Source organism: Suncus etruscus, chromosome 10 (genome assembly GCF_024139225.1).
Source record: "Suncus etruscus isolate mSunEtr1 chromosome 10, mSunEtr1.pri.cur, whole genome shotgun sequence".
NCBI classification, from domain to species: Eukaryota; Metazoa; Chordata; class Mammalia; order Eulipotyphla; family Soricidae; genus Suncus; species Suncus etruscus.
The window spans coordinates 93,318,131-93,345,895 of NC_064857.1; the positions used below are offsets into that span (position 1 = coordinate 93,318,131).

The 27,765-nt window shown below is 39.5% G+C and overlaps 1 protein-coding gene across 1 annotated transcript in view; it reads right to left on the reverse strand.

Moving 5' to 3' along the window:
* Positions 1 to 27,765, reverse strand: part of CEP152 (centrosomal protein 152) — a 114,693-nt gene that overhangs the window by 24,463 nt on the left and 62,465 nt on the right. The window contains exons 15-19 of the mRNA XM_049781706.1: positions 24,389 to 24,661; positions 16,253 to 16,381; positions 16,010 to 16,145; positions 6,481 to 6,762; positions 3,371 to 3,502 (exon numbers count right to left, since the gene is read on the reverse strand). Of these exons, the coding sequence (XP_049637663.1) occupies positions 3,371 to 3,502; positions 6,481 to 6,762; positions 16,010 to 16,145; positions 16,253 to 16,381; positions 24,389 to 24,661 (952 nt within the window). The remainder of the gene's footprint in view (positions 1 to 3,370; positions 3,503 to 6,480; positions 6,763 to 16,009; positions 16,146 to 16,252; positions 16,382 to 24,388; positions 24,662 to 27,765) is intronic.

Below are 27,765 nucleotides of genomic sequence, written 5' to 3' on the forward strand. Positions count from 1 at the left end.
AGACTTGAAACATTTAAGATTAATTTTAGGGAAAGCATGTCACAATGAAAGCCTGGAAGTCATTACCAGACAATATGGGTGGAGGCGATGGATCCTATGGAATTTAGATGACCCACCCCAACCTCAGGAAAAGTACATGTCCTGATACATGAAGTTTTACAAAAAGAATTTGACAGCAGTACTTAACTTAGCGATTCTTAAAGTCACTAAACATTAGAATCACGTGAGGGGCTTTTAAAAAATACTGATGCTTGTTGCAATAGTAATTTTTAAAGAAAAGGGGCAAAATAACTAAACCTGATATAAAATCATAAAAGACATCAAATAGCTATAAGCAATCTGGAGGAAGTCAAAGAAAAATGGAAGCATAGTTAGCAGATTTAAAACAATAACAAAGCAACAGTAATTTATAAAAGCCCAGAAATAAAACCATACATTTATGGATATTTAGTTTATGACAAAAGGGCTAAGATCTCACAACTGAAAAAAAAGAGGTTCTTCAAGGATGATGGGAAAACAAACAGTTCTGTGCAAAGAATAAAGTTTGACTACGCTCTAACTCTTACATAAAAATATATTCAAAATGGATTAAAGGCCTAAAACATAAAATCCAAACCATAATGTACATAGAAGATTAAGTGGCCTTAGCATTAGAAATATTTTGGGAATTCAACCCCACAAGGGAAATGAAAGCAAAAATAATTGGAACTAGATTTAATTAAAAAGTCTTTCATAGGGGCCGGGTGGTGGCGCTATAGGTAAGGTGCCTGCCTTGCCTGCGCTAGCCTAGGACGGACCGCGGTTGGATCCCCCGGCGTCCCATATGGTCCCCCAAGCCAGGAGCAACTTCTGAGCGCATAGCCAGGAGTAACCCCTGAGCGTCACCGGGTGTGGCCCCAAAAAAAACAAAAAACAAAAAACAAAAACAAAAAAGTCTTTCATAAGCAAATGAAAAGATGAGGGCCCGGAGAGATAGCACAGCGGTGTTTGCCTTGCAAGCAGCCGATCCAGGACCAAAGGTGGTTGGTTCGAATCCCGGTGTCCCATATGGTCCCCCGTGCCTGCCAGGAGCTATTTCTGAGCAGACAGCCAGGAGTAACCCCTAGCACTGCCGGGTGTGGCCCAAAAACCAAAAAAAAAAAAAAAAAAAAAAAAAAGAATAAAGATGAAAAGACAGCCTACTAAATGAGAAGATATTTGCTCTTTAAACATCTGATAAAGGTATGTAAAGAATGCATGATAAAAATAATAAAAATTCCATCAACCAGAAAATAGGCAGAAGATTTGAAATACTTCCCAAATAAGTTATACAGATGATAGATCAAAAAATTTTCATCCTCAGGGAAATGTAAATTATGATCACTCATACTGTAAGAATGAGTCACATCAAAAACAATACAACTAATGAAAAGGATGTAGAGAAAAGTAAACTCTCATGCTCTACTGATGAAAATGTAAATTGGTGTACCCATTTTGGAAAATATAGAGCCTCCTTAAGACAGCAATCACAAGTATGGGTATCTATCTGAAGACTGAAAACAGCACAAAAAAATATATCCATACCTCAAATGTTGGCAGTACAATTTACTAAATTATGGGATAAGGTGATCAATCAATCGTCTTAGCAATTAGATGACTGAATAAAGATAATGTGGTATATTGATACAATGGAATACTATTCTCTCCCTCCCCCTCATCTTTTTGATACTAGGGTTGGCACTATTGTTAAGGAAGGGGTATCATGTATATCACAATATCCTCTTTCAATACCCAGTTCTTGCCCAAAGTGATTGGTTCCAACTGTCATTGTCATAGCCGTCCCTTCTCTACCCTAACTGCACTCACCACTCTTTGTGACAACTTCCTCCCTTGGACTGGTCCTATTCTTTTAAGAGGAGACAAGACTCAAGAAAGATAATAAGAAAATTTCTCCTGTTTTATTTTCTATATTTTAACTTTATTATTCTGTTGTTTTATTTTAATTTTATTCAAGCACTGTGATTTACAAAGTTTTCATAGTTGAGTTTAGACATGTACTGTTCCATCACTGATCTGACCATTAGTATCAACATCCCTCAACCAATGATTCCAGTTTCCCTCCTCTACACACACACACACACACACACACACACACACACACACACACACACAGCCATCAGACAGGCACCTTTTTAAGTTCAGTTGTTAAAGTTTGGATCTCATGATTTCAGTGTTGTCGACTCTGTGGTTTGGATACTTAGTTCTATCAATCCTTAACACCAACTATATATCTGAATCCCCTTGATCCTTGTGCCTCCTGTTACTTCTCATCTTTCTCCCCCTCTGCTCTCTTTTCTTCTCTTCCTATATTTTTAGGGGCTAAGGGTGATCCTGGCATTCCCCCTTTAAATCACTGCATTCTCTCATCCATTTATTCTAAATGCCATGTATAAGTGATCATTCTGTGTTTACCCAACTTTATTATTCTTCCTGACTTCTGTGCTCTGAGACACATACACACCATATTGTTTCTTCCCCCTTAAATTTCCCTATAAAATATTTCGGCATACTAAAAGATGTGAGAATAAGGTAAAAGACACTTATAAACTATATTACTTACAAAAACATTAAAACAGAGTCTACATTTAGGTTGAATTATTTCCTTAAACTTATTTCCCTAATTGAGGAAAAGTTAATTAATGCAACATATGTATTATGTGCAATACTACAATTATTTTCTAAAAGAACGTGACATCAAAATAGTGTAGAGGTGGAAGACATGGCTCAAAAGGCGGGAATGCTTTACATGAGCGGCCTCAGTTCAACTGCATGGTCCTCTGGCAATTGTTATTTACAAAGAAAAGTATACTGTATGATTAATGAATAATCTGTAAAATAGGAAATGATATTATTACTAATAATAAAGAGACAAAGACCTATTTCCAACTTTTTTTTTTGGGGGGGGGTTGGTTTTTTTTTGGTTTTCGGGCCACACCTAACCAACACTCAGGGTTTCTCTACACTCAGCACTCATTCCTGGCAGGCTTGGGAACCACATGGGATTCGGGGATAGAACATGGGTTGGCCACGTGTGAGGGAGGCAAACACCCAAACCGCTATACTATCACTCAGGCCCTTCCCAACTCCTTAAGACAGAGAAAGACAGAATGGGATTCTTTTCACAGTTATGACGTCCTACATGCTATACAAGCCCCTCTCCTGGGATACTGAATAAGAAAAGGTACTTCAAGGCAGGCTCTGAGCTAAAACTGCACATGCATTATGGGAATTCATCAGTAACTCTGGGAGGAGGTACAAACTTTTGATGGCAGTGATAGAGGATGTCTGGAGAGGCCCACAGACCTGTCTCTGTGCTCAAAAGGGCACTTACCTTTTGGGCCACAAAGTTCTCTTGCTGCTCTTCCCACTTCTTCTGTTCCATCCTTATTCGTGCTTTATACTCTGCCAGATCTGGCAGCTCTTCCAGCCAACGATGACGAGCATTTTGCACAGCTACTTCTACCTGCGGGATATTGAAAGGAAAGAGAGGCTGTTTGTACATTCAGACATAAAGCATACTTGGTATTCAAGATTGTAGTTTCACTAAAATGCCAAGGACATTTACAGGTAAATTCCAGGGAGCTTCAAATAAAGGAAAAGGTAAAGTTCCTAGAAAAGTTTATATTCCTTTAAAAAAGAGTGAGTGTGTGCGTGTGTGTGTGTGTGTGTGTGTGTGTGTGTGTGTGTGTGAGAGAGAGAGAGAGAGAGAGAGAGAGAGTGCATGTGTGCATGCGCCCACGTGTGTGAACAATTTGCTGCTCAGATCCATATTTTTCCTTGAACATATATATATCCCACTTGCTTGACTGTTTCTTTGCTTCCTTATTTCCAACCTGGAAAAGTGTGTTTTCTCTCTCAAATCTATTTCCCCTCTTTCTCTCCTCTCATGTATTTTTTTCTTTTATTTAAACTATGGTTACAAAGTTGTTCATGATTGAGTTTGTACACTACCCTTCACCCATGAAAATTTCCCACTACCAATGTCCCAGTCTCCCTCTCAGCCTTTCCCTTGGCATTTTACTCCTCTTTGTGTGTACATGCACACACATACTCTCTCTCAATCTCTCTCACTCTATTTCCCTCTCTCTCCTCCCTTTATATTTCCTTTTAGACCTATGGTTTGCATTATTGTTAATGAATGGGACCATGCATATCACTTTATCTCTTTTTAGCACCCAATTCTTGTCCAGAGTGATCATTTCCAACTATCATTGTCATAATGGTCCCTTCTCTGCCCTAACTGTACTCCTGCTATTTGTGGCAAGCTTCCTACCATGAAATGGTCTTCCTGGCCCAAATCTCTATGCTATTGTCTCTGGATAGTATTACCATACTCTTTTTTTTCTTATATTCCACAAATAAATATGAGCATTTTATGTCTACCCCTCTCCCTCTGACTCATTTCACTCAGTATAATAATCTATCCAAGTTTAAGCAAATTTCATGATTTCATTTTTCCTAACAGCTGCATAGTATTCCATTGTGTAGATATACCACAGTTTCTTTATCCACTCATTTGTTTTCAGGCACTTGAGTTGCTTCCAGATTCTGGCTATGATAAATAGTACTGCAATAAACATAGGAGTAACAAAGGGCTTTTCTATACTGTTTTCTTGGTTCCTAGGAATGGTATTGCTGGATCATATGGAAGCTCAATTTCTAGTCTTTTGATCTCTCAATTCTAAGCAAATTTTGTTCACTAAAATTTACTTTGCTTCACTAAAAAAGGACAAACGAAACAACCATATGAACAATTTACAATATCCAAGATTTGGAAATATCCTAAATGTTCAATAATAGATGAGTAAATAAAAGAACTATGGTATGGACACACAATGGGAGCTACTAAGCTACAAAAAAGAAAAAAAAGAAAAACGGTTATGTTAGCATTTTGTAATAATATAGATGGAATGTTAAAATAAGAGAAAGAAAAAACTTGATGATCTCAGTGATATGATATATAAAGAAAGGGAATATATAAAGGCTAATAATAAACAACAGTTATATATCAAGAACAGAAGAGTTTACCTTACTAATGGTGTCAGGGGGATGGACAGAAATGTTTTATGGCATATTTTAAAGGGATTTAATAATTTGGTAATTGTTGTTGTGTGTGTACCTAAAACTATAGTATTTAACATCCTTACCTATCAATATTACCTCCACAATATTTTCAAATTACAAACATGTATTTCTACTGTCTACTAAATGTTTTTTATAAAATCTATAATTTCATAACTCTAAAGTAGCAACCCTAATGATGCTTTTTAGAGACTTCTTATTAGATCTAAAAAGAAACTCTGGGGCCCGGAGAGATAGCACAGTGGCATTTGCCTTGCAAGCAGCCGATCCAGGACCAAAGGTGGTTGGTTCGAATCCCGGTGTCCCATATGGTTCCCCCGTGCCTGCCGGCGCTATTTCTGAGCAGACAGCCAGAAGTAACCCCTGAGCACCGCCAGGTGTGGCCCAAAAACCAAAAAAAAGAAAAGAAACTCTGAGATTAGAAATTGACAACTGGCCTGTGAAGTCAAAACTATTTTCACAATGATATTCAGACAATATATTTCTTTCCCAGTTCCTCATGTGCAAACATAGGACACCTTCAGAGACCACATGCTATTTTATGTTACTTTTTGTCACTCAGTTAAATGTTGAATCATTCTTGGTTTTGAAAAATTCCACAGATAAATCTTCAAACACAGTAAGTAGATATAAGCTCAACAAGCAAAAATTCTTTCAAGTCCTCCCATTTAAATGCATGTTTTATCATAAGACTAAAAATATCTAGGTTCGTAATAATAGATAATATAGAAACACTAACAATACCTCACCTTACTATTCTACTAACTCAGAGCTATACAAACTTTATTTACATATGATATTTTTGGGAGACCAAGTAATTTGCTATGATTATGAGGGTGCTGGCTTTGTTGAGTGCTTCCATGAGAGGCTAATGGCATTCACTGATTTTTGGCAGCATAAGGAATTTATAGACATAAAGATCCATTTTAGGGGTATGCCTGCAGATTCAACCTGGAAAACTTCAACACAAATACTGTTAAGTATCTTATTCACCATAAGGTTGTTTAACTATAACTGTTTTAGTGAAATATTGTCTATAAAATGAGATCTGAAAGATCCATAATTAAACTGTGACTCATTAATCTATAAAAACACCATCTTTAACCTTATGCATCTTAAAACTAAGATTGACCTCAACTGAATATTTTATAAACTGAAAGATTATATAGAAAAAGAGGGGTGCCAGCTTTATGGCAGAAATATGAGGAAAATTTTAGAAACAGCATCAAAGGCTCTTAAGCCAAGGATACAACAAATTTTTAAAAACTAAGTTATGAATATAGATCAGAAACTGTATAGTACTGGACTCATTAATACTGGCCATTCCAATAAATTTACTATGGTAGACCTGCATGTTACCTGCTTGGCAATATTTTTACAATACTTAAGTTCCAGTTCCATCTCCAGTTTCTCTACGCCTCCCTTGACAGCTTTTTCCTTCTCTTGCTCTATATTTTGATGGATCTTCTGTTTCTGCTCTTCTAATACAGCTGCCATCCCTTCCTTGGAGAGAATATCAATGGTGGTCACTTGGTCGGTTTGACTACAACAATCTGAGGTCGCCTTTTTCACAGCTTTTAGAGTCTGATCCAGCTTGGACTGCCACTCCTTTTCAAGTTGTTGAATAAGTTCTTGTTTAAACTGTTTTCAGATGAGAAGAAAAATATTCAAATAAGTAAAAGCTAGAATGAACAGCTAGCCAAAAAGGCAACCACAGCTATGGCTAAATACCATTCAGCCCCTGTTAGAATAATTACATAAGTTTTAAAACTTCAGTCAATAAAAACATATCCTCAGATAAAACCATCAAGTTATTCTTTGACGTTATGATCTCTATGACCATGATGACATAAAAAATTTCAAGAAATAAGAAGGCTAAGCTATCTTGCCCTGCAATAGTGGAAGCTATGAATACCAATGAGAGCTTTAACGCTGTCACAGCAGAGAAGACACAATTTTTACACAAGGGAAAGAACCTCAGGAATGCAGGGACCAGCATGGAGGTTGTGACTTATGCTCAGGTTGGCTCTAGTCATCCCTTGGCACTACAGCATCCAGAAGCCCTAGCGTTGGGCTGTCTCCCAGTTTGGCCAAATATCACCGTGAATGTGTAAATGTCCACAGGGTTTCCAGATCACTGCTTGGGAAACCTCACTCACTCACTCACTCACTCAAAAAAACAGGGGGTGGTGGGAATGAGAGAGTTATCAATAACTGCTTTAACCATCAACAGGATTTCTACAAAGCAAGAATTTAGTTTATTTAAAGAACCTAATACAACCTTTAAAATGATTAATTTTTCAAAGTTGCAATTACTTTAACATTAGAACTATATTAGGGGCCCGGACAGATAGCACAGTGGCGTTTGCCTTGCAAGCAGCCGATCCAGGACCAAAGGGGTTGGTTCGAATCCCGGTGTCCCATATGGACCCCCATGCCTGCCAGGAGCTATTTCTGAGCAGACAGCCAGGAGTAATCCCTGAGCAACGCCGGGTGTGGCCCAAAAAAAAAAAAAAGAACTATATTAGAATCTGTTTGCTACACTATTAAATTCTCTTCTGAAAACTTCATTCAAGAGGGTATATTGGCAGAGCATTCTTCTGATATGTCTCCACTTTCAAAGCAATAGCAGGATATATCCGGTCTAAGGGAAAGCTGTAAAATAAAAAAAAAAAAAAACTGCTTTTCCTTTTCTTATTTCTTATCACTTGGATGTCTTGGGTTCTCAAACTGTTTTTCTAGTTAACAGAGTCCCTACAGGATTGGGTCACTTATAAAGGCCAACTTGCATAAGTAGTTTAGGGTCCAGACATGCTCACAAAAATGATTAGTCACTGTTTAGCTGGGAAAATAGGCTAAGGACACACAAAAAAAATCTGCAGCAATTTAAACACAGAGATTTTGTGCCACCTATATGTTTATATATAGATGTATTTTTATTCAGTTATTATGTTCAGACTTTCCTGAAATATACTTATCTGTGCAAATATACTTTTATATACAATGAGAAATAGGCATGTATTACATATATAATTCGAATTGCAAGAAACATATCTACTGCATACAGCAGGCTCAGGTGTGGTCCCGGTATTTGCCACAAAGAGCTGACTCCTCTATGCACCACCAGGAGAGGCCAACAACCAAAATCAAACCAAAGAAAAACACCATGTCAGTGTATATACAAATAGAAATACATAAAATATGTATGTATACATATATACTAACAATATCAGATCCAAAATATGTATACATATATGTACATAAAAACATGACTAGAATGAGTCAGAGAGATAGCATGAAGGTAGAGCATTTGCCTTGCATGCAGAAGGACGGTGGTTTGAAACCTGGCATCCTGGCTCCCGAGCCTTCCGGGAGCAATTTCAGAGCGTAGAGCCAGGAGTAACCCCTGAGCACTGCCGGGTGTGATGCAAAAAAAAAAACAAAAAATAAAAATAAAAACATGACTAGAAGAAAAAAAATCCAGGTGCCAGCACTGGATTAATAAAATGCTCTTTGGGGGAAAGAAAGTCATGGATGATGCAAAGGAGTGAGACCAAAAGACAGAACAATGATCTACTATTCCACCTACAGGCTGCCTCAATTATAATTAATAACAAGCTTCTGGGCAGGAAAATCTATATAAATAATCTTATGAATTACTTTCACTTCTCAAATGAAATGAGTTTTTTAAAGGTCACAATTTGATTCTTAATTCTCTAGGAAACTCAATATTTCTACTCTTATTTGCTACTTTAAATAAAAGGTACTGTTCATTTTTCTAAGCCTATAACATCATTTCTTCCTTCTAATACATAATCTAGATTATTTAACTGTTAATTAGTTTGATACAGTTGCCAGAACCATTTTACAATATGGAATAAGGTCATGGTTTGAATTTGATTTCCACCACAAGCCCCAATATATCTTGAATTGGGTGAAAAATCAAGGTGGGGGCAATATTAAAAAGGGGGGGAGGATAATTATAAATGAAATTATCAATTACAAATTATATGCATGTTCAGGAAGAACTATTATCAATTAATCATGTATTTCTAAACTTAGTTAACTAGAAAGAAAAGCACCCAGAGTGCTTTGGCTAACATCACTGTTTTCAACTTGCTGTTTAATATAAATTACTTGTTCTTTTAGCCACTATCTTTTTCCATAGTAATGGTATCTTGTTACTTTTCTTCAAGTACCATCTTGAAGTTGGCTCACATATTCATTTCTTTCCTCCAATAATAATTGTCCCTTTAAACAAAATTCAAGTAAAATATCTTTGAGCCATACCACCAGTCTCCTAGTTATATTTATAAAAATAATGATTATATTCATATAATCAAGAACAACAGGAGATAAATGATGCTCCTAAACTGTAACTCAATCACTTGAATAAATTGTCTTGTAATAGTCTGTTTACATCTCAAATGCTTGATTAAAAATAGTTTAATCCAAAGGATAGATTTAATTCTTTTATTGTTTGTTTTGGGTTGGCTTTTTATTTTTTTGGGCCACACTCAGGTGTTACTCCTGGCTCTGTGTTCAGAAATCACTCCTGGCAGGCTCAGGGAACCATATGGGATGCCAGGGATCGAACTTGGGTCAGCACGTGCAAGGCAAATGCCCTACCTGATGTGCTATAGCTTCGGCCCTAGATTTAATCCTTTTACTCCAAAAGATGTTTGAATCCTAAAATGGTTTTATGAGAATACAAAGCATGTGAGTTCGGAGCTAATAGAGAGGAAAGACTAACCTAGATGTATTCAGCATAGGTTTAAGTCCTAGCACTGCATGGTCCTCTGAGCTCCACTAGGTGTTGTCCTAAAATCTCCTAGCAATACTATCACAGTCCAGGTATCCACACTACCACAGAGCTAAAGCAGCATGACCTCCCCAGTTCCTGTACTGAACAACAGCCTGTTTCACTGAGAATGGCCAACTGACTCCACCACCAAATGCCATTCGCCAAAAAATTAAAAGAGGGAGGGGCCAAAGCAGTGGCGCAAGCAGTAGGGTATTTGCCTTACACACGGCTTACCTAGGATGGACCGCAGTTTGATCCCCCAGCGTCCCATATGGGGCCAACCCAGGAGTGATTTCTGAGCACACAGCCAGGAGTAACCCCTGAGCTTCACTGGGTGTGGCCCAAAAAGCAAAAATAAATAAATAAACAAATAAATAAAAACAAATGAGGGGGATAAAAGGATAGAATAGGGGTCAGTGAGGTGGTGCTAGAGGTAAGGTATCTGCCTTGCGAGCGCTAGCCAAGGAAGGACCCGGTTAGATTCCCCCAGCGACCCATATGGTCCCCCCAAGCCAGGGGCAGTTTCTGAGCACTTAGCCAGGAGTAACCCCTGAGCATCAAATGGCTGTGGCCCAAAACACCAAAAATAGATAGATAGATAGATAGATAGATAGATAGATAGATAGATAGATAGATAGATAGATAGATAGATAGATAGATAGATAGATAAAGCATAAAATACAAATGATTCTCAAAAGATCAAAATGTTTTTTTAGGAAACCTGACTTACTCTAATATTTATATCTCACTCACCATAAGACTGAGAAATAATTGAAATTTTGAGAGTTTCTACTGGAAAACTTTTTGCAATGGTATTCTAAAGATCCTACTGAGATGCCCTGAGAACTCACAGAAGCCAACAGTTCTTAATGCCAGAGCTGCATTAAGAATTATTATTATTATTATTATTATGAGAACAAAGATAGAGGACAAGGTAAAGTTACAGTGGGAAGACAATCACCCAAAAACAGAATTCTCAGAAGAAATCCCCTTGCTGACACCTTAATTTTGAACTCTCAGCCAAAGAACATTAAGAAAAATTAAACAAAACACATGCACAATTACTTTGTCCCTCAAGTCCCAGACTGTAGTATATTATAGCATTTCTTAACAGTACACAGAGCAATCTAAAGCCACAAAATTTATGTAACTCCTTTAACATTGAAGGCACAGTATTTTTTTTTACAGTTCCATGCACATGCATATTAGTTTAAGTTAACCTCAAAAGTGTGTTTTTTTTAAGGATTAGAGTCAAAGGAGCACAGCAAAAACGGTGTTAGAGTGGCAATTGTTTGCATACGCCCAGCAAAATATGGGGAATATGGAAAGGAAAAAGCCTTGGCCTAAATACAAGGAGACCTTACCCCTGAAGTTTTCTGGCATAAGACCAACTCTAGGCTTCAGGCATACTAGGTTGTCCAACCCAAGTCATTGTCTGTAGTGCCAATACACTTTTATTTTTCACACAGTCACTGTTGTTGGTATCAGGTTTCTGTAGTTAAAGATCCTGGAATCTGTGCATATCCTACATCGAAGTTAGGATGATGTGAAGCGTCCTCTAGTTTCACCTCACAATTAGAGGGCAATGCAGAGAACCCTATCCTGAAAACAGGTCATTGTTGTTAATTCTTCTTGGTGTTAAGGGAAGTCTCCTTTGAGTAAGTTGATGTCAAAGCAGTGGTAGGGTCTTCCCTGGTAGAGGATTGCTTCCAGGTGATGTTATAGACAACCTTGGTTGTTTTGTAGATGGCATCCCTGGTTCAGGCCTGAGCCAGGTCATTATAACAATGTTCAGGGTGTAAGGTCCCATTGCGTTACAAGATTTGTGTGTTCCTATCTCTATTAGATAAGAACTTGTTTGTATGTATAGTATTTTCCCACTTTAATGTACCTATGCAAAAGAGGAAAAAATGCCACCTGGCATTATTGATAATAGAATATACCAGCCAAAACTTAGTGATCGAAAACAATATAGTCAGGGACCAGAACAATTCTCTAGCAGATAGGGTGCTGGCCTTACACACAGCTGATAAATGTTTGATACCCAGCACTATGGTCCCCAAAACACTGCCAATAGTGATCTCTATAAGCAGTCTGAAGTGAGTCAGAAGTAAGCTCTGAGCACCATTGGTTGTAGCCCCAAAACAGAAAAAAAATCTTTTCCTTTTCTTGGGTGGATCAGCTGGTATCAATTCTAGTCTAAGTCGTCTCGGTCTAAGCTTGACCTTTATTTAACACAGTCTGGAAAGGCCTCATATGGAATTCCAGGTGAATTCCATATCGAATAGAAATGGTGATGACTCAATCATTCACACAGCAGTGATCTCTAGGTTCCCCAGAGCATAAGCATGCAAGCCCCAATGCATCAATATTCTTCAAGTATATTTTGGTATAATATTTGGAAATGCCCCCACTTAGCAACCTATCATATGGCCAATTAAGATTCAAGGAATCAGAAACTCTACATCTGAAAAGCTGCAAAGTAAGGGCACAGGAAACATATTCAGGAAAGACTGTGCAGTCCTTTATACAATCCACGGGGGGGGGGGGGGAAGACCATTGCTTCCTTTCTATACAGAAGAAAAGCAGGTTTATAGTTCTCAAGGAGCTGTCACTTGAATATGCCACGGAATGTGCGATTTAAAAAGTTTTGCCCGGGCCAAAGAGAGTGCAGCATGTAAACTTGTACATGTCTGACCCAGGCTCGATCCTCAGCACCTCATATGGTCCCAACAGGAGTGATCCCTGAGTGCAGAGCCAGGAGTTAGTCCTGAGAGTTACTAGATATGACGAAAAAAACATAATACAAAATAAAAAATAAAAAAGTTTCAACATTACATGAAGGAGATATCTGGGTAGTTTTTGGACTTCCAAACTTGTTTTGCATGACTCTCAGAGAGCAAAAATCTTTGGAAAATTGCTTCAATATGTATCACAATAGTATATATGAGTCTTCTTAATATACCTAAGATTGGCACGTGAATGAAAATACTGATATTTTTGCCTTATCTAAGAGTCTAAAATTTTTGGTGCATGACACGCAACCCCGCCCCCCACCTTCATCTAAACAAGCCAAGTTGACAAGCTCTGAGCTAACATGTGTTACAAGTTAATGAAAGTTTTAAAAACTTGGAACTAGGGGCCAGAGACAGTGCAGGGGTTAAGGTGCATGGCTAGTCAGGAGCCAACTCTAGTTCAAGCCCCAGTACCATATAGACCCCGAAGTACCTCCAGGTGTATCCCTGGAGACCTCTGAGCATCAGTGTGACCCAGATAATCCCTGGCACCCCCAGGATATTGCACCATGGTTCTATTGGTAGAAAATTCTAAAAGGGGGTTTGGGTCTCCTGAGCACCACCTGGGTGGTATCCCTCCCATCTCCCTTCTCCCCACTCACCACCATCCCCCCCGAAAAACACAACTAGGTACTAAGCTGCCATATTACCTAGAGCCTAACTCAGTAGTTTCAGAAAAGCACACCTATCAAACAGGAAGAAGATACAACCTTGGACAGAGTGTTTCTGTTTTAGAAATTCTATATCCAGCCAAAGTTCTGTATCTGAAGATCAGTTGCAGAGAAATGATCTGCAGAAAAGGGTTACCTCAAACACCTCCAGATTCTTCCATTCTCTGAGCGTGGTACTATTCCTAGGAAAACAGGCCCATCTTTGCCTACTACAGAGAATATAAAAAGACAACATGAATGGGGCCGGAGAGATAGCACAGCGGCGTTTGCCTTGCAAGCAGCCGACCCAGGACCAAAGGTGGTCGGTTCAAATCCTGCTGTCCCATATGGTCCCCCGTGCCTGCCAGGAGCTATTTCTGAGCAGACAGCTAGGAGTAACCCCTGAGCACCACCGGGTGTGGCCCAAAAAACAAACAAACAAAAAGACAACATGAAGAAGTATTATCTGGACTTGCTAAGAAGGGAGAGAGAGAGAGAGAAGAAAGAAAGGAGGGGAGGGGAGGGAGGGAGGGAGGGAGGGAGGGAGGGAGGGAGGGAGGGAGGGAGGGAGGGAGGGAGGGAGGGAGGGAGGGAGGGAGGGAGGGAAGGAGGGAGGGAGGGAAGGAAGGAGGGAGGGAGAGAAGGGCTTTGAAGAAGAAAAAAAAAACAACTTTTGGGAGAATGACCAAATAACAGCTTCAACTTTCCTCTTTACTGCAGTGCACAGATAGTTTTCCTGAGTCAAAATATCAGTCGGTAGCAGCTATTAATTACAATTGACCAATTATATGAGATTCAAGTTTACAGCCAAAGTGATTATTTAAAAATAATTCATTTTTTTTAAAAGGACAGATCTGGGGCCAGAGCAATAGCACAGTGGTAGGGCATTTGCCTTGCACGCAGCCAACACAGAACGGACCCCGGTTCAAATCCCAGCATCCCATATGGTCCCCAGAGTCTGCCAGGAGTGACTTCTGAATGCAGAGCCAGGAGTATCCCTTTGAGAGCTCCATGTGTGACCCCCCCCCCAAAAAAAAAGAACAGATCTTCCTTAGAAAATTATCCTTATGTTCTTGCAAATTTATATATTAAAAAAAAAAAAAAAAGAATTAGACTGCAGATGGTCTCCCAGTTTTCATCCTTTTTATTTTATTTTATTTTATTTTTGGTTTTTCGGGCCACACCCATTTGATGCTCAGGGGTTATTCCTGGCTAAGCGCTCAGAAATTGCCCCTGGCTTGGGGGGGACCATATGGGATGCCGGGGGATCAAACCGTGGTCCTTCCTTGGCTAGTGCTTGCAAGGCAGACACCTTACCTCTAGTGCCACCTCAGCAGCCCCTCAGTTTTCATCTTTTAAAACATCACTGAAAATGAATTTGGTCGCTTCTCAGTAATTTAGAATCCGTTTTAACTTTTCTACAGCCAGGACTAACTAAAATACAAGGGCTCCCTTTAGAAGTTCTTTTCCCACTATATATGTATACAAGGCATGTTTTTTTTTGTTTGTTTTTTGTTTTTTGTTTGTTGTTTGTTTTTACCATATTAACTAACCTACTCAAAAATAATCAGTTAAAATAGTCAAGGAACCAAATTCTTCCTGTGCTCTTTCATGTTCTTTTTGAGTTTGTGGAGGTTAACAACTAGCTTTAATAGAACTCTTTTTTCAGAAACCCCTGGAATGACTAAGTTTTACTCAGACCTTTAAAAATATTTTCTAATCCTGACTCAGGTGGCTTTCCAATTGTGGTCTGCAGGCTGGTTTGGCATGGAAGGATGGATCAGATGGGTCTGGAGGAGAGTCAGGCCAGGACAGGAAAGGGATAGGGCCAGAGGTTTACATGTGATTCCACTCCAGGTCATTCACCAATGGTGACTTGGAAAGGCTACTGGAGTGCTCACAGTTCCCTGAAACAAAAAATTTCCCTGAAAGGGAAATCCAGGGATCTTTCTGCCCAGTCTGCATGTTCCCACTTCCTGACAATGAGATCCAGTTTGAACCTCCCACCTCTTTTGTTTCCTGGAAGACCTAGATATCAAGTGAGGTACTGAGAGAGAAACGAGTCAGAGAACAAAGTCACTGCAGAGTCACCTGAGTAGCAAGAGGAAGCGCCAGACTGAAAACGAGACTGGTCCACTCTTGCTTATTCTGACACTTTTTTAAATTTATTTATTTAACCTTCTAGAGTAAATGTAAAAAGAATAACTATATATGTACATATATTTCAGTTTCTACGAAGGTCTTGGCTACCATTTCACAGCTTGATATGCTTTGTGAATTTTATCAGAGTAATAAATTTCAAAGAAAAGCATTAAAATAAAGTCTAAAGGGGTCAGAGAGATAGCACAGTGGTAGGGCATTTGCCTTGCATGCTGCCGACCAGGGAGGGACCTGGTTCGATTCCCAGCATCCCAAATGGTCCGCCAGCCTGCCAGGGGCAATTCCTGAGTGTAGAACCAGGAGTCACCCCTAAGCACTGCTGGGTATGGCTCCAAAATCAATCAATCAATAAATAAATAATATTTAAAAAATAAAGTCTATGGATGCATTCCCGCTCTAGAAAACAGTGTGCAGCTTAAAATGGTAACTGTAAGGCCAGAGAAACAAAAGGAAGCCAACATAACATGTGCATATTGTACCTTCTTCTCCTTCGCATGATATTCCTTTTCCATGGTCTTCCTGATATTTAATTCGAGAGTGTCTCTTTCTCTGCACACTTCCAGGTAACACTCCTGAACAGAGGTCAACTCCTTGTTCATCTTATCTAAGTCAGACCTTAGATACAGAACACAAGTCACAAAATGACCACATAATGCAAGGGATACAGAATAAACCATTTTACCTCAAATGATGGGAGAATGTGGTTCAACACGTTAACTCACCTAAGTTGCAAACAAGTCCCTTCATAAGCCTCAAAGAGCTGCTGCTTCTCCAGAACATGCTTTGCTAACAGGCTCTCACGGATTTGGGCTTTCATGGCTTCATGGTGCTGCTGATATGTCCTCTCACACCTAGAAAGAGATGGTGGGCAGAAGTATCTAAGACAACGCCCTCCATGACTTGCAACACCAGCATCCATTTGTTTTCCTACCATCCTTCCCGCAACAGATTATAAAGTCAAACTGGCTTTCTTCAATCAAAGCAGCAATAATTCATTCACAGCTGGTGGCCTTATGAAAATATTTCAAATAGTCTTTCTCCAGGTGCTACCAGAGGAAAACCAAAATTTAGATGTGAGAATGAATGTGCTCAGACTTAAAATACAGATAATAGCCCCATGTCAAGGAATTGTTTAGAAACAAAAAGATTAAAATAACTGAGATTGTGAATCCAAATTCCAAGTCAACTCATATTCAACTCACAAGTAAGTTATGCTCCAAAAGTCTGTTTCCAAATTTATGATTTTGTATTGGGACAACATATTTCTTCCCTATAAAGAACAGTTTCCTAAATTTGCCTTTAAAATACCATTAAACTGTACTATTAAAGTAAAATACAGTTTTGATGGTGCTATAGAAACCAACTATTTATTTACATAACATCATTTCTATGGAAAACATTCCAAATTCTAATCTTAGAAGCAAGAAACTCATCTCCAAACCAAGATCTTGATAGAAAAGATGGATTTAATTACTTCTCTTGAATCACATTTGGAAAGCAAAGAAAGTATTCCCAGGAAGATATTGGCCTCTATAGTCTGTACCTATCCACAGCTTCCTGTTTATCATGGTCAAAATCTTGTACCATTTGTCTCATTTGGTTGCACAAGTCTTGATTTTTAATTTTCAGTTTTTCTTCAGTTTCTTTAAGTTCCTAAATTGAAAAAAAAAGAATAGAGCATTAAGGGGAAATAAACATTTTAATTGATCTGACTAATTTCATATTTAAATATCCTTCAGACATAGTAGTAGTATTTGACACATAGATTTTTAAAATTCTATAGAAGAAAAGACGTTCTGGGGCTTTGATAAGAATATAAACTCATTTCTTGGATACATACTTCTACAGAAGTAAAAAGAAAATTGTTGTCTTTATTTTAAAATATATTAAAGGAAAACATTTAGCTGGAGTTTTGGCTGACTCATGCTGTACAGTCTCAGAAAAGTGAGGAATTTGGCTTTGTGTGTGTAAGTCCCTGGATTTGATCTCTATTAACACATGGCCCTTGAGCACGACTAGAAAACCCCAGCCCTAACCCCTCAACTAACAACTACAAAAGAAAATGTGTATTAGAATCAAAAATCTTCAGCAGTCACCAGGAAGAAGAAAAAATACCTTGATCAGTCATACTCAGATAAAAAGAAAAGTAAGTTTCTACTAACTCACCTAGCAAACTGCTACCCTATGATGTACACTAAGTTAAAAAAAAAAAAGCTAGAATAATTACTGACTGATGTACATACCTACTAACTCAAATAGTTCATGTATTTTCAGGGAAAAATAAAATCAAACTATTTTCTTGGAAGAAAGTTAATATGGCTACAAAAATTGTCACAAAAAATAAAGTATAGCTTTAATCACCTGATTTTGTTGTTGTAAAACTTGAATTTCATTTTGTAGTCGCAAATTATCATCTTTCACTATCAAATCACAAGCAGAAGAGTCATGACGTACTTGCTGAGCGGTTCTTTCAGAAGCTTTTACTTTAGCCTAATTGTCAAAAAATATAGATTAAAATTTTCAGATGAATAAAACCTTAAGTACTCACTTTGAATTAATTTTGTACATATTTTTAAAACTGCAAAAACATTGCAAAGAACTTTTAATATATCTTTCATATTCTTTCCCAGACAGAACTGCAGAAAGTATGACTAGCAAAGGATAGCAAAGAGGAACCCCAGCAAGGGCTTAATGCCTGTATTATTTTTCCAAACAATCCACGCACTACATTTTTAACGAGTATTAACTAATTATTTTATAGGATGTCCCTCAACCTTGGCTTTCCTGGTATTATTAAATCCATGTTACAATTGGCCAGTTAGCTGAGTTCATTAAGGCATGGGGCTTTAATCCAGGTTCTAATTTCTGGTACAAATCCCCCAACAGTGACAGAGGAGCTTTTAAAAATGTGTCTGATCAGTGATGGTCAGTTGGTCAGTGATAGTCAGTTAGTTGTGAAGTGGTATCTCTGGCACCTCCATTTTTAAATCACATTCTCTACTGAGTGCCTTAAGAAAAATTTTGAGATTGTGAAAAAAAATGTTTAATGTTTATCATACTTTCACATCTACTAAATTTTGTGTCTATTCTGTATTTCTTTATAGAATTGGTATTGACTCATTTAATTCAATAGATCATTTGGGGGGTGTCACACCCAGTGGTGCTCAGGAGTTACTCCTGGCTCTGCATTCAGAAATCGCTCCTGGCATAGGGATCATATGGGATGATGAGATTCGAACCACCGTCCGTACTTAATCGGCCGTGTGCAAGGCAAATTCCCTACTGCTGTACTATCTCTCCAGCCCCAATAAAATTTTTGAAGCTAGTTTATAGCATATGTTTTAGGAGTATAACCCTAAAATCTTTCAAATGTAGTTAACGTGTTATGTCCCATCACTGCCGTTCAGTGTGTTCAATTTTCAAGCTTTTCTGATAGACTTTGGGTAATGTTTCCACAAAAGTTATCTATGAAATCTCAGGTAGGACTTAGTCTGCATTGCTTAAAAAAAATTCTAAACCAAGATCACATTGGATAGGGAAAGTATGTAATAACTTTTAATTTGCATGTTCTGTATTGTGAGACTTCTTACTAACCTTCATTTTCTTTCTTTCTTTCTTTTTTTTTTTTTTTTTTTGGTTTTTGGGCCACACCCGGCGGTGCTCAGGGTTACTCCTGGCTGTCTGCTCAGAAATAGCTCCTGGCAGGCACGGGGGACCATATGGGACACCGGGATTCGAACCAACCACCTTTGGTCCTGGATCGGCTGCTTGCAAGGCAAACGCCGCTGTGCTATCTCTCCGGACCCCACTAACCTTCATTTTCATTCGTCTTTTGATTCTCTCAGCTATGTCTACTTATATATCATTTCCTCTTACAACCAGATAAAAGAAAGGACTCCCGGTGGTGCTCAAAGGGTCACATGAGTTGCTGAGGATATAAACCAGGGTCTCAGCAAAGCTGCATGCAAATCAAGTACCTGACCTCCTTATTTTTTCTAATGAGTTTTATTTATTAAAAGGTCCATAAAATTGTGGGGCCGGAGAGATAGCATGGAGGTAAGGCGTTTGCCTTTCATGCAGGAGGTCATCGGTTCGAATCCCGGCGTCCCATATGGTCCCCCGTGCCTGCCAGGAAGAATTTCTGAGCCTGGAGCCAGGAATAATCCCTGAGCACTGCCAGGTGTGACCCAAGAACCACAAAAAAAAAAAAAAAAAAAAAAAATTGTGTTGTTAGTTAGTAGTGGTGTTTTAAGTGCTTGATGCTACTGGATTGCTGGCTTATGTATTTACCTGCACTTTGAGCTCTTCTACAATGTACCCCCTACCCCCAAGGAACAAGAACCACTGTATATTCCAGAAAAGGGGCGAAGTATATTTATTTTATCCTATGTAGAAGGACAAAACACCAGGGATTTGTTTCAGCCTTCAGATTCAAAGTAGGACAACAGAATCCTGAGGTCCCTTGGGAGGAACCTGCTCCAGTAGGTGGCTTTTCTCCTTCCTCTTGACTTTTCCCATATTCCCATTACCTCAATCCCAATCAGAAGGGGGAAATGTTAAGAATATCTACCCTGGGGCCAGGCGGTGGCGCAAGAGGTAAGGTGCCTGCCTTGCCTGCGCTAGCCTAGGATGGACCGCGGTTCGATCCCCCCGGCGTCCCATATGGTCCCCCAAGCCAGGAGGGACTTCTGAGCGCATAGCCAGGAGTAACCCCTGAGCGTCACCAGGTGTGGCCCAAAAACCAAAAACCAAAAAAAAAAAAAAAAAAAAAAGAATATCTATCCTGTTCGTATCTCCATATCTGGCGGTGCTAATGAGACTTTAAAGGATATTTTCTAGGCTTAGAATGAACTTTCTTTTATTTGAACTTTACCTCCATTTTTTGAAGTTTATCATATTCATTTGTATCTCTTTCCCCACTGGAGATACTTGTTTCATTTTTTTAATAAACTCTTTTTCAAACTGTTTCGAGTACCTCATTTCTCCCTCCTTCCCTCCCTCCTCTCCCTTCCTTCCTTCCCTCCTACCACAATTTGGTGGGAGGGAGTAGGGGCCAAACAGGACAATGTACAAAACTATTCTTGGCTCTTTGCTCAGGAATGACCCCCAGGTGTTGCTCAGAGAATCAGGAGTGTGTTACTGAGGATTTGAACCAGAGTTACAGAATCAAGTAAGCTCTCTCTCTCTCTCTCCTCCCCACCCATCTCTCTCTCTTCGTCTCTCCCCCCTCTCTCTCTTCCTCTCTCTCTCGTCCATGCCCTCTCTCTCCTGTCTTCTCTCCTCTCTCTTCTCTCCCTCTCTCTCCTCTCTCCTCTCTCTCCTCCCCTCTCTCTCCTGTCTCTCCCTCTCTCTCTCCTCTCTCTCTCCCGTCTCTCCCCTCTCTTTTCTCTTTTTCTCTCTCCTCTCTCTCTCTTCCATCTCTCCCTTCTTTTCACTCTTTTTCTTTCTCCTCTCTCCTTATCTATTTCTCTCTTTCACACACCACAGAATTCAGTTTTGCCATATTATCACACTATATGCTCCTGTGTACTGGCACTCATCACATCAATACCTCTGAAATGTTCAAAAAAAAAAAATATATATATATATATGCAGTCAGGCCTTGCCTCCAAGCACTGTGCCAAGAGTGCATGGACCTCCTTAAATTGATACTGAGGCATGTATATCATTAAAGCTTTCAGAAAGGTTGAGATTATATAATAAAGAGATCTATTCATACGGCTTAATCACAGTTACTAATTTGCTGCATTCCTTTATATACTACTGCTCAGGGCTGAAATAATCCCTTTCAACTTCTCTTTGAATGGAGATCAAAAGTTTTATCCCTGACTATTTCACTAATCTGTCTTACTTACATCTCTAGACCTACTTAATAATCCTTTTCACTAGACTTTTGTAGCACCTGCCAGTCAGTCATATAACACAATTAAATATGTCCATCTCCTGATAGATCTGTACTGTGAAATGTTAACCATTAAGTACCTATGGTCATGGTGTCTTGGAATGCTCCATAAATCAAAGCTGTATGCCAGATCTCAAGAACCACAGCACATACACAAATGCAAACTCATAATAATGTTAGACTGATTACATAGTTATAGGAATTAATATTAAGTTAAACAAAACCTTTCACTGTATTTCAGTTTCACCTTTCACTGACTTGAGACCACTAAGTTTAAAATTACTTATGTGGCTCCACTTTCTTTTTTTATTAGATAGTGCTGCTCTAGATTTTAAGTGCCTTAAATAATGGCTATTGTTTCACTCATCAGCTAGAATCTAGCATAAACAGGGATGTGCTATATTATTCCCTTTCTTTTGAAGAAACACTGAAACCAAATGGCTTGCTTCAAAAGTGTTGAAAGTGGGCCGGGAAGGTGGCGCTAGAGGTAAGGTGTCTGCCTTGCAAGCGCTAGCCAAGGAAAGATCGCAACTGCGGTTCGATCCCCTGGCATCCCATATGGTCTCCCCAAGCCCGGGGCGATTTCTGAGCAGCCCCTGAGCATCAAACAGGTGTGGCCCAAAAAACCAAAAAAAAAAAAAAAAAGAACACTCAAAAGTGTTGAAAGTGCTGTGGGGGTGAAGGGGGCAGTAGGGATAGCACAGCGGAAGGGCATTTGCCTTGCATGCTGCCAACCTGAACGGACTCAAGTTCAATCCCCAGCATCCCATATAGTCCCCCAAGCCTGCCAGCAGCGATTTCTGATTGCAAAACTAGGAGTAACCCTTACGTGTCATTGGGTGTGGTCCAAAAATTTTAAAAAATGCTGTGGGAAAGAATTATTTCCCATTTGGCTGTTAACATTGAAATCAGTAATGTCCTCAAAAGCAATCAGATGAGGCAGGGTTTTTAATTAGTAAAAACACTATTATTTCTGGAAAATAAGCTAGACATAATTAAAATTCCATTATGATAGGAACCACAGAAATCACTGCATACTTTGTTTTGTAAAAGATTATTTTAATGATTCCTCCTCCTACAGGATCAGAAGATTAAATAATGCAAAGCAAAAATTCCACATTCATTCCCCTTCAATGTCCTTTCTTTTTCAGTTACAAGGTCTCGGATACTTTCTTTTGGCAGGATACATAGGTTGTGACTATGACATATTCAAGGGACACTGTTCATAAAAGAACAATCCAAGATATTGGAGAAACAAACTTTGACCTCTTGGCCAACTTAGTGGTCAGATTATTGGTCAAGTTTCAGTTTTCCTAGAGATCATAACCACAGAAAAAGAGTCACCACATGTTCCTCTGCTATATATAAAACAATCTAGAGATGGGGCCAGAGAGATAGCGTAGCAGTAGGGCGTTTGCCTTACACACAGCTGACCCAGGACAAACCTGAATTCGATCCCCGGCATCCCATGTGGTCCCCTGAGCCAGGAGCGTTTTCTGAGCTCATAGCCAGGAGTAATCCCAGAACGTCTCTGGATGTGGCCCAAAAAACAAAAAACAAAAAACAAAAAATCTAGAGATGAATTTCAATGGCATCACATTTGATGCTTTGCCTTTCCCACCTGTAAGACAATTTTCTTATGCAAAATAGTTTGTTTAATAGTTTGGGATCACAGGAATTGCATATACATAATACTAATGAAATATTAATGTGAAGGTTTAAAGAACTATTAGTATACGGAAATGGCAATAACTCATAATGCAACGTGCTTGCTTGGATTTGTGGTCAAGGAAATGAATCGACTAACATCTTGCTTACTAAGTACCAATTATAATGAGAAAACAGATTTCTTTCTTTCACGTTTTGTTTTGTTTTTGGGCTATACCCAATGATGCTCAGGGATTACACATGGCTCCACTTAGCAACTGCTCCCAGTAGCGCTCAGGGAACCAACCATATGTGAAAATGGTCTACCACCGGGTCTACTACCCAAGTCTACCACTTGCAGGGAAAGTGCTCTACCAGCCATGCTACTGCCCTGCCACTCACACCCCTTTTTCTTGTTTCAGGGCCACAACCAGCAGTGGCTCAGAGCTTACCCCTGGTTCTGGCTCAGGGATCACTCCAGGCAAAGCTTAGAGAACCATATGGGTTGCTGAGGATCAAACCCAGGTCATTCATGTGCATGGTAAACACACTAACCCTGTACTAACTCTCCAGCCAGGAAACATTATTTGAAATGGCATTTCTGTTTTTAAACTTATCCTCAACCCAGGTTCAAGTCCTGGCACCTGGTCCCCAAACATACCCAGATGCAACCCTGGAAATCCCTCAATACCACCAAGTGTAGTCCTGTCAACACCTCAGCCTGGAAGGGATGGCTCAAGGAATCCCTGCACCACAGATCCTGTTCAGCATCTCATCCTCAGGTCCTTGCATTGAACGACAGGCCAAGCTGGCCAAGAACTACCAATGGAGCCCCAGATTTCCTAAATACTTCTTGAGAGCCCCCCCCAAAAAGTTCTTTCCTCTTAAATAAATAAATCAAGACTAAATAATAATACAGTGAGTAAGGCACTTTCTTACTATGTGGACGACCTAGGTTTGATCCCCAGACACCACATAAGGTCACCCGTGCCCTGCCTGCCAGAAGGGATCTCTGAATGCAGAAACAGGAGTAATCCCTGAGTACCACTGTTTGTGTGTTTTCCCCCCATTTAAAACATAAAATATGGGGTCAGAGAGATAGCACAGTGGTAAGGCGTTAGCCTTAGACGCAGAAGGACGGTGGTTCAAATCCCAGCATCCCATATGGTTCCGAGCCTGCCAGGAGTGATTTCTGAGCATAGAGTCTGGAGTAACCCCTGAGGGCTGCCGGATGTGACCCAAAAACAAAAAACAAAAAAAACATAAAATAAAATAAAATTCCAACAAACCCTTAAAAGAAAAGTCTTACTTTAAATATGCAAATTCTGTTTCTACTGACCCTTTCAAAAATAGCTTATCTGAATAAATTCTACAAACCTCAATTTCCATGCTTTTCTCATCCTTCTCTGCTCTTTGCAGATCTTCGATTTTCTTGCGACAGTCTTTGAGATCATTTTGTAACCGAGACAACAGATGACGCTTCACTGAGTTACTCCCCAACAAATGCCTCGCTTCAGCTTTCAACTGAAGAATGATCTCATCCTTGGAAAGTTCTTCACTGGGGTGCTCCTGCTTTATGATGCTAACGGAGAAATGATCATATTAAGATGAAAAAGCTACAAGTCAGCATTTACCACAAGCCCTCAGAAAACATTATTTTCAACGTGGAGAAGCTTAAAAGCCCTTCCCTCTAAGATCTGGCATAAAGTCAGGGTTGTCTGCTTTCTTCACTTCTATTCAATATAGTACTGGAAGGTACTTGCCATAGCAATTAGGCAAGAAAAAGATATCAAGGGTACCCAGCAAAGAAGGGAAGAATTAAAGCTCTCGTTATTACCAGATGATATGATACCATACACTAGAAAAACCCTTAAGAAAATGAAGCTAGAAAACAATGGAACTGTATAGTAAACTAGTAGGTTACAAAATTTATCATGTAAAGTCCATTAGCCTTTCTGATATACAAATAATGGAAAGAGAAGAATAGATATTTAAAAATAAGACTATTCATTCACAACTGCACCTCAGAAAACCAAGTACTTTGGAATCAGCTTAAATAAAGAGGTAAAGACCTATACAAAGAAAACTACAAAACATTACTTCAAGAAATAAGAGAGAACACAAGAAAATGGACACACATTCCCTGCTTGTGGACTGGGAGGATTAACATCATTAAAATGGCAATACTCCCTAGACAGCATTGTACAGATACAATGTAGTTCCTATAAAGATACCATTGATCTTTTTAAAAGAAGTAGATCAAACACGTCTAAATTCATATGGAATAATAAACCACCATAAATAGTTAAAGCAAGCCTTGGGAAAAAGAAGATGGGGAACATTATCTTACCCAACTGCAAACTGTATTACAAAGCAGTAGTTAACTGCCATAATATTGAAACAAAGACAAAACACCACTGAACAAACAAATGGGAGGAAAATATGACTATTTTAAATTAAGAAGCTCTGAACCTCAGAGAAAACGCTGAGCGGATATCAAGACTGCCCATGGAATGGGAGAAACTATTCATCCAATGCCCAACTGCTAAGGGATTAACATCTATGATATATGAGAAACTAGTAGAGCTTAATAGAAAAAATAATCTAACACCATCAAAAAATGGGAAGAAAAGATGAACAGAAATTTTTTCAAAGAAATACAGATAGCTAAAAGGTACATGAAAAAAATATTCTGCGTCATTAATCATCAGGAAAATGCAAATCACCTCACACCTCAGAGAATGGCACGTCTCAAGAAGAACTAGAAAGGGGCTGGAGCAATAGCACAGTGGGGAGGGCATTTACCTTGCACAGGGCCAACCTGGGTTCAATCCCCAGCATCCCACATGACGGTCACCCAAGCCTGCTAGGAGTGATTTTTGAGTACAGAGCTAGGAGCAACCCGAGTGTTGTGGGAATGCACCCAAAACCAAAAAAAATTTAAGATGTGTTATATACAAAGATGCAAATACAGATCTTGACCTCTATGTTTCTTTATAACAAAAGTAAGAAGGCTATCTAAAATACAGATTTTGGTGAAAAAATTAACAAACAAGGAATGCCAAATTTCTAGCTTAGAGGAAAAGGATGAATACAGTAGAGGTAGGTGAGGAAGGAAAGAAGGGAGGTAGGGAAGGAAGTAAGGACAAGAGGGAAGGTGGAAGGAGAGGTCTAGGCAACCGGCCACGCTGCTAGGGCGGTACCGGACGGTCGAGGATGGGAGCGACGAGGAGGGGAGGGTAGGGATGGGAGGCGGAGGGAGGGAAACAGGATAAAAATGGGAAGGAAAGGAAGGAGGGAGAAAGGCGAGAAGGGAGGAAGAGGGCAGGGAGGGAGGAGAGAGGGAGAGGAGAGGAAGAAAGGCAAGGTGAAATTCATGCCTTAGGACAGATTCATTCCTCTAGGAATGTTTCCCAGACTGGTAGTACTGTAGAAGACCACCCTAAGGAATAACCAGCATCTTACAGGATCAGCCATGAGGAAACTGAAAAAGGCTAGAAATTGGAGGGGGGGGCAAACAGAGGGAAATATCACCTAAGAGGTTTGCCAGAGACGATAAACAGGTTCTAAATATCTAATCTGTGCATTACCTCAAGGTCAGGGAAAGATCCACAGAAAAAGAACTTTTTTTTTTTTCCATTTTTGGGCCACAACCACAGACGCTCAAGGTTACTCCTGGCTATGTACTCAGAAATTGCTCCTGGCTTGGGGGACCATATGGGATGCTGGGGGATAGAACTGTGGTCCGTCCTAGGCTAACACGGGCAAGGCAGAGACACCTTACCACTTGCGCCACCGCTCCAACCCCAGAACAATATTTTTAATATAGGTTTGGGGCCACACCTGATGATGCTCAGGGTTACTTCTGTCTGCACTGAGAAATAACTCCTGGAGGTGCTCAAGGGACCATATTGAGTCCTGGGGAAAAAATATATATAAACTAAACACAAAATTTGAAATCCTATAATTTTCACAGAAACACAAAAAACTTAAAATATCCAGCATCCAAATAAAGTCTCCATAGTATATAGACAGAGGGAGGAGAAAAATCTACCAGCAGAAATCACAATAGCACATAGCAAAAATTATTATATATATTCTAAAAGGTTTTTAAAAAGAACCAGATAAAGACAGTAATTAAAACATGGGGCCAGAGAGATAGCATGGAGGTAAGGCGTTTGTTTGCTTGCATGCAGAAAGTCAGTGGTTCGAATCCCGGCATCCCATAGGGTCCCCCGAGCCTGCCAAGAGCGATCTCTGAGCATAGAGCCAGGAGTAACCCCTGAGCGCAGCCGAATGTGACCCAACCCCCCCCAAAATTAAAAACAGAAAGTTAAATGTGACTAGATTTTGAAATTTGAGATTATAATATCTAAAGTGAAATGTATATCGAATGAGATTAATAGTAAATTTAACATGGCCGTATCATATCCTTGGACCCTTATATAAAACCTAAAACTGCTAGCCAGCTTGGTTAGGGGGTGAGGTGCAGAAGAGCCAAAGTCAATAAGCAGTTAGGATGTTTGCCTTCATGTGGCCCACCCAGGTTCCATCTCCAGCATCCCTTCTGATCCCCTGCGCCTGCCAGGAGTAATTTCTGAGTGTAGAGCCAGTAGTAACCCCTGAGTAGCACAAGGTGTAGCCACCCAAAAAAACAAAAGAATTATAGTACGGCCCAGTCAAAAA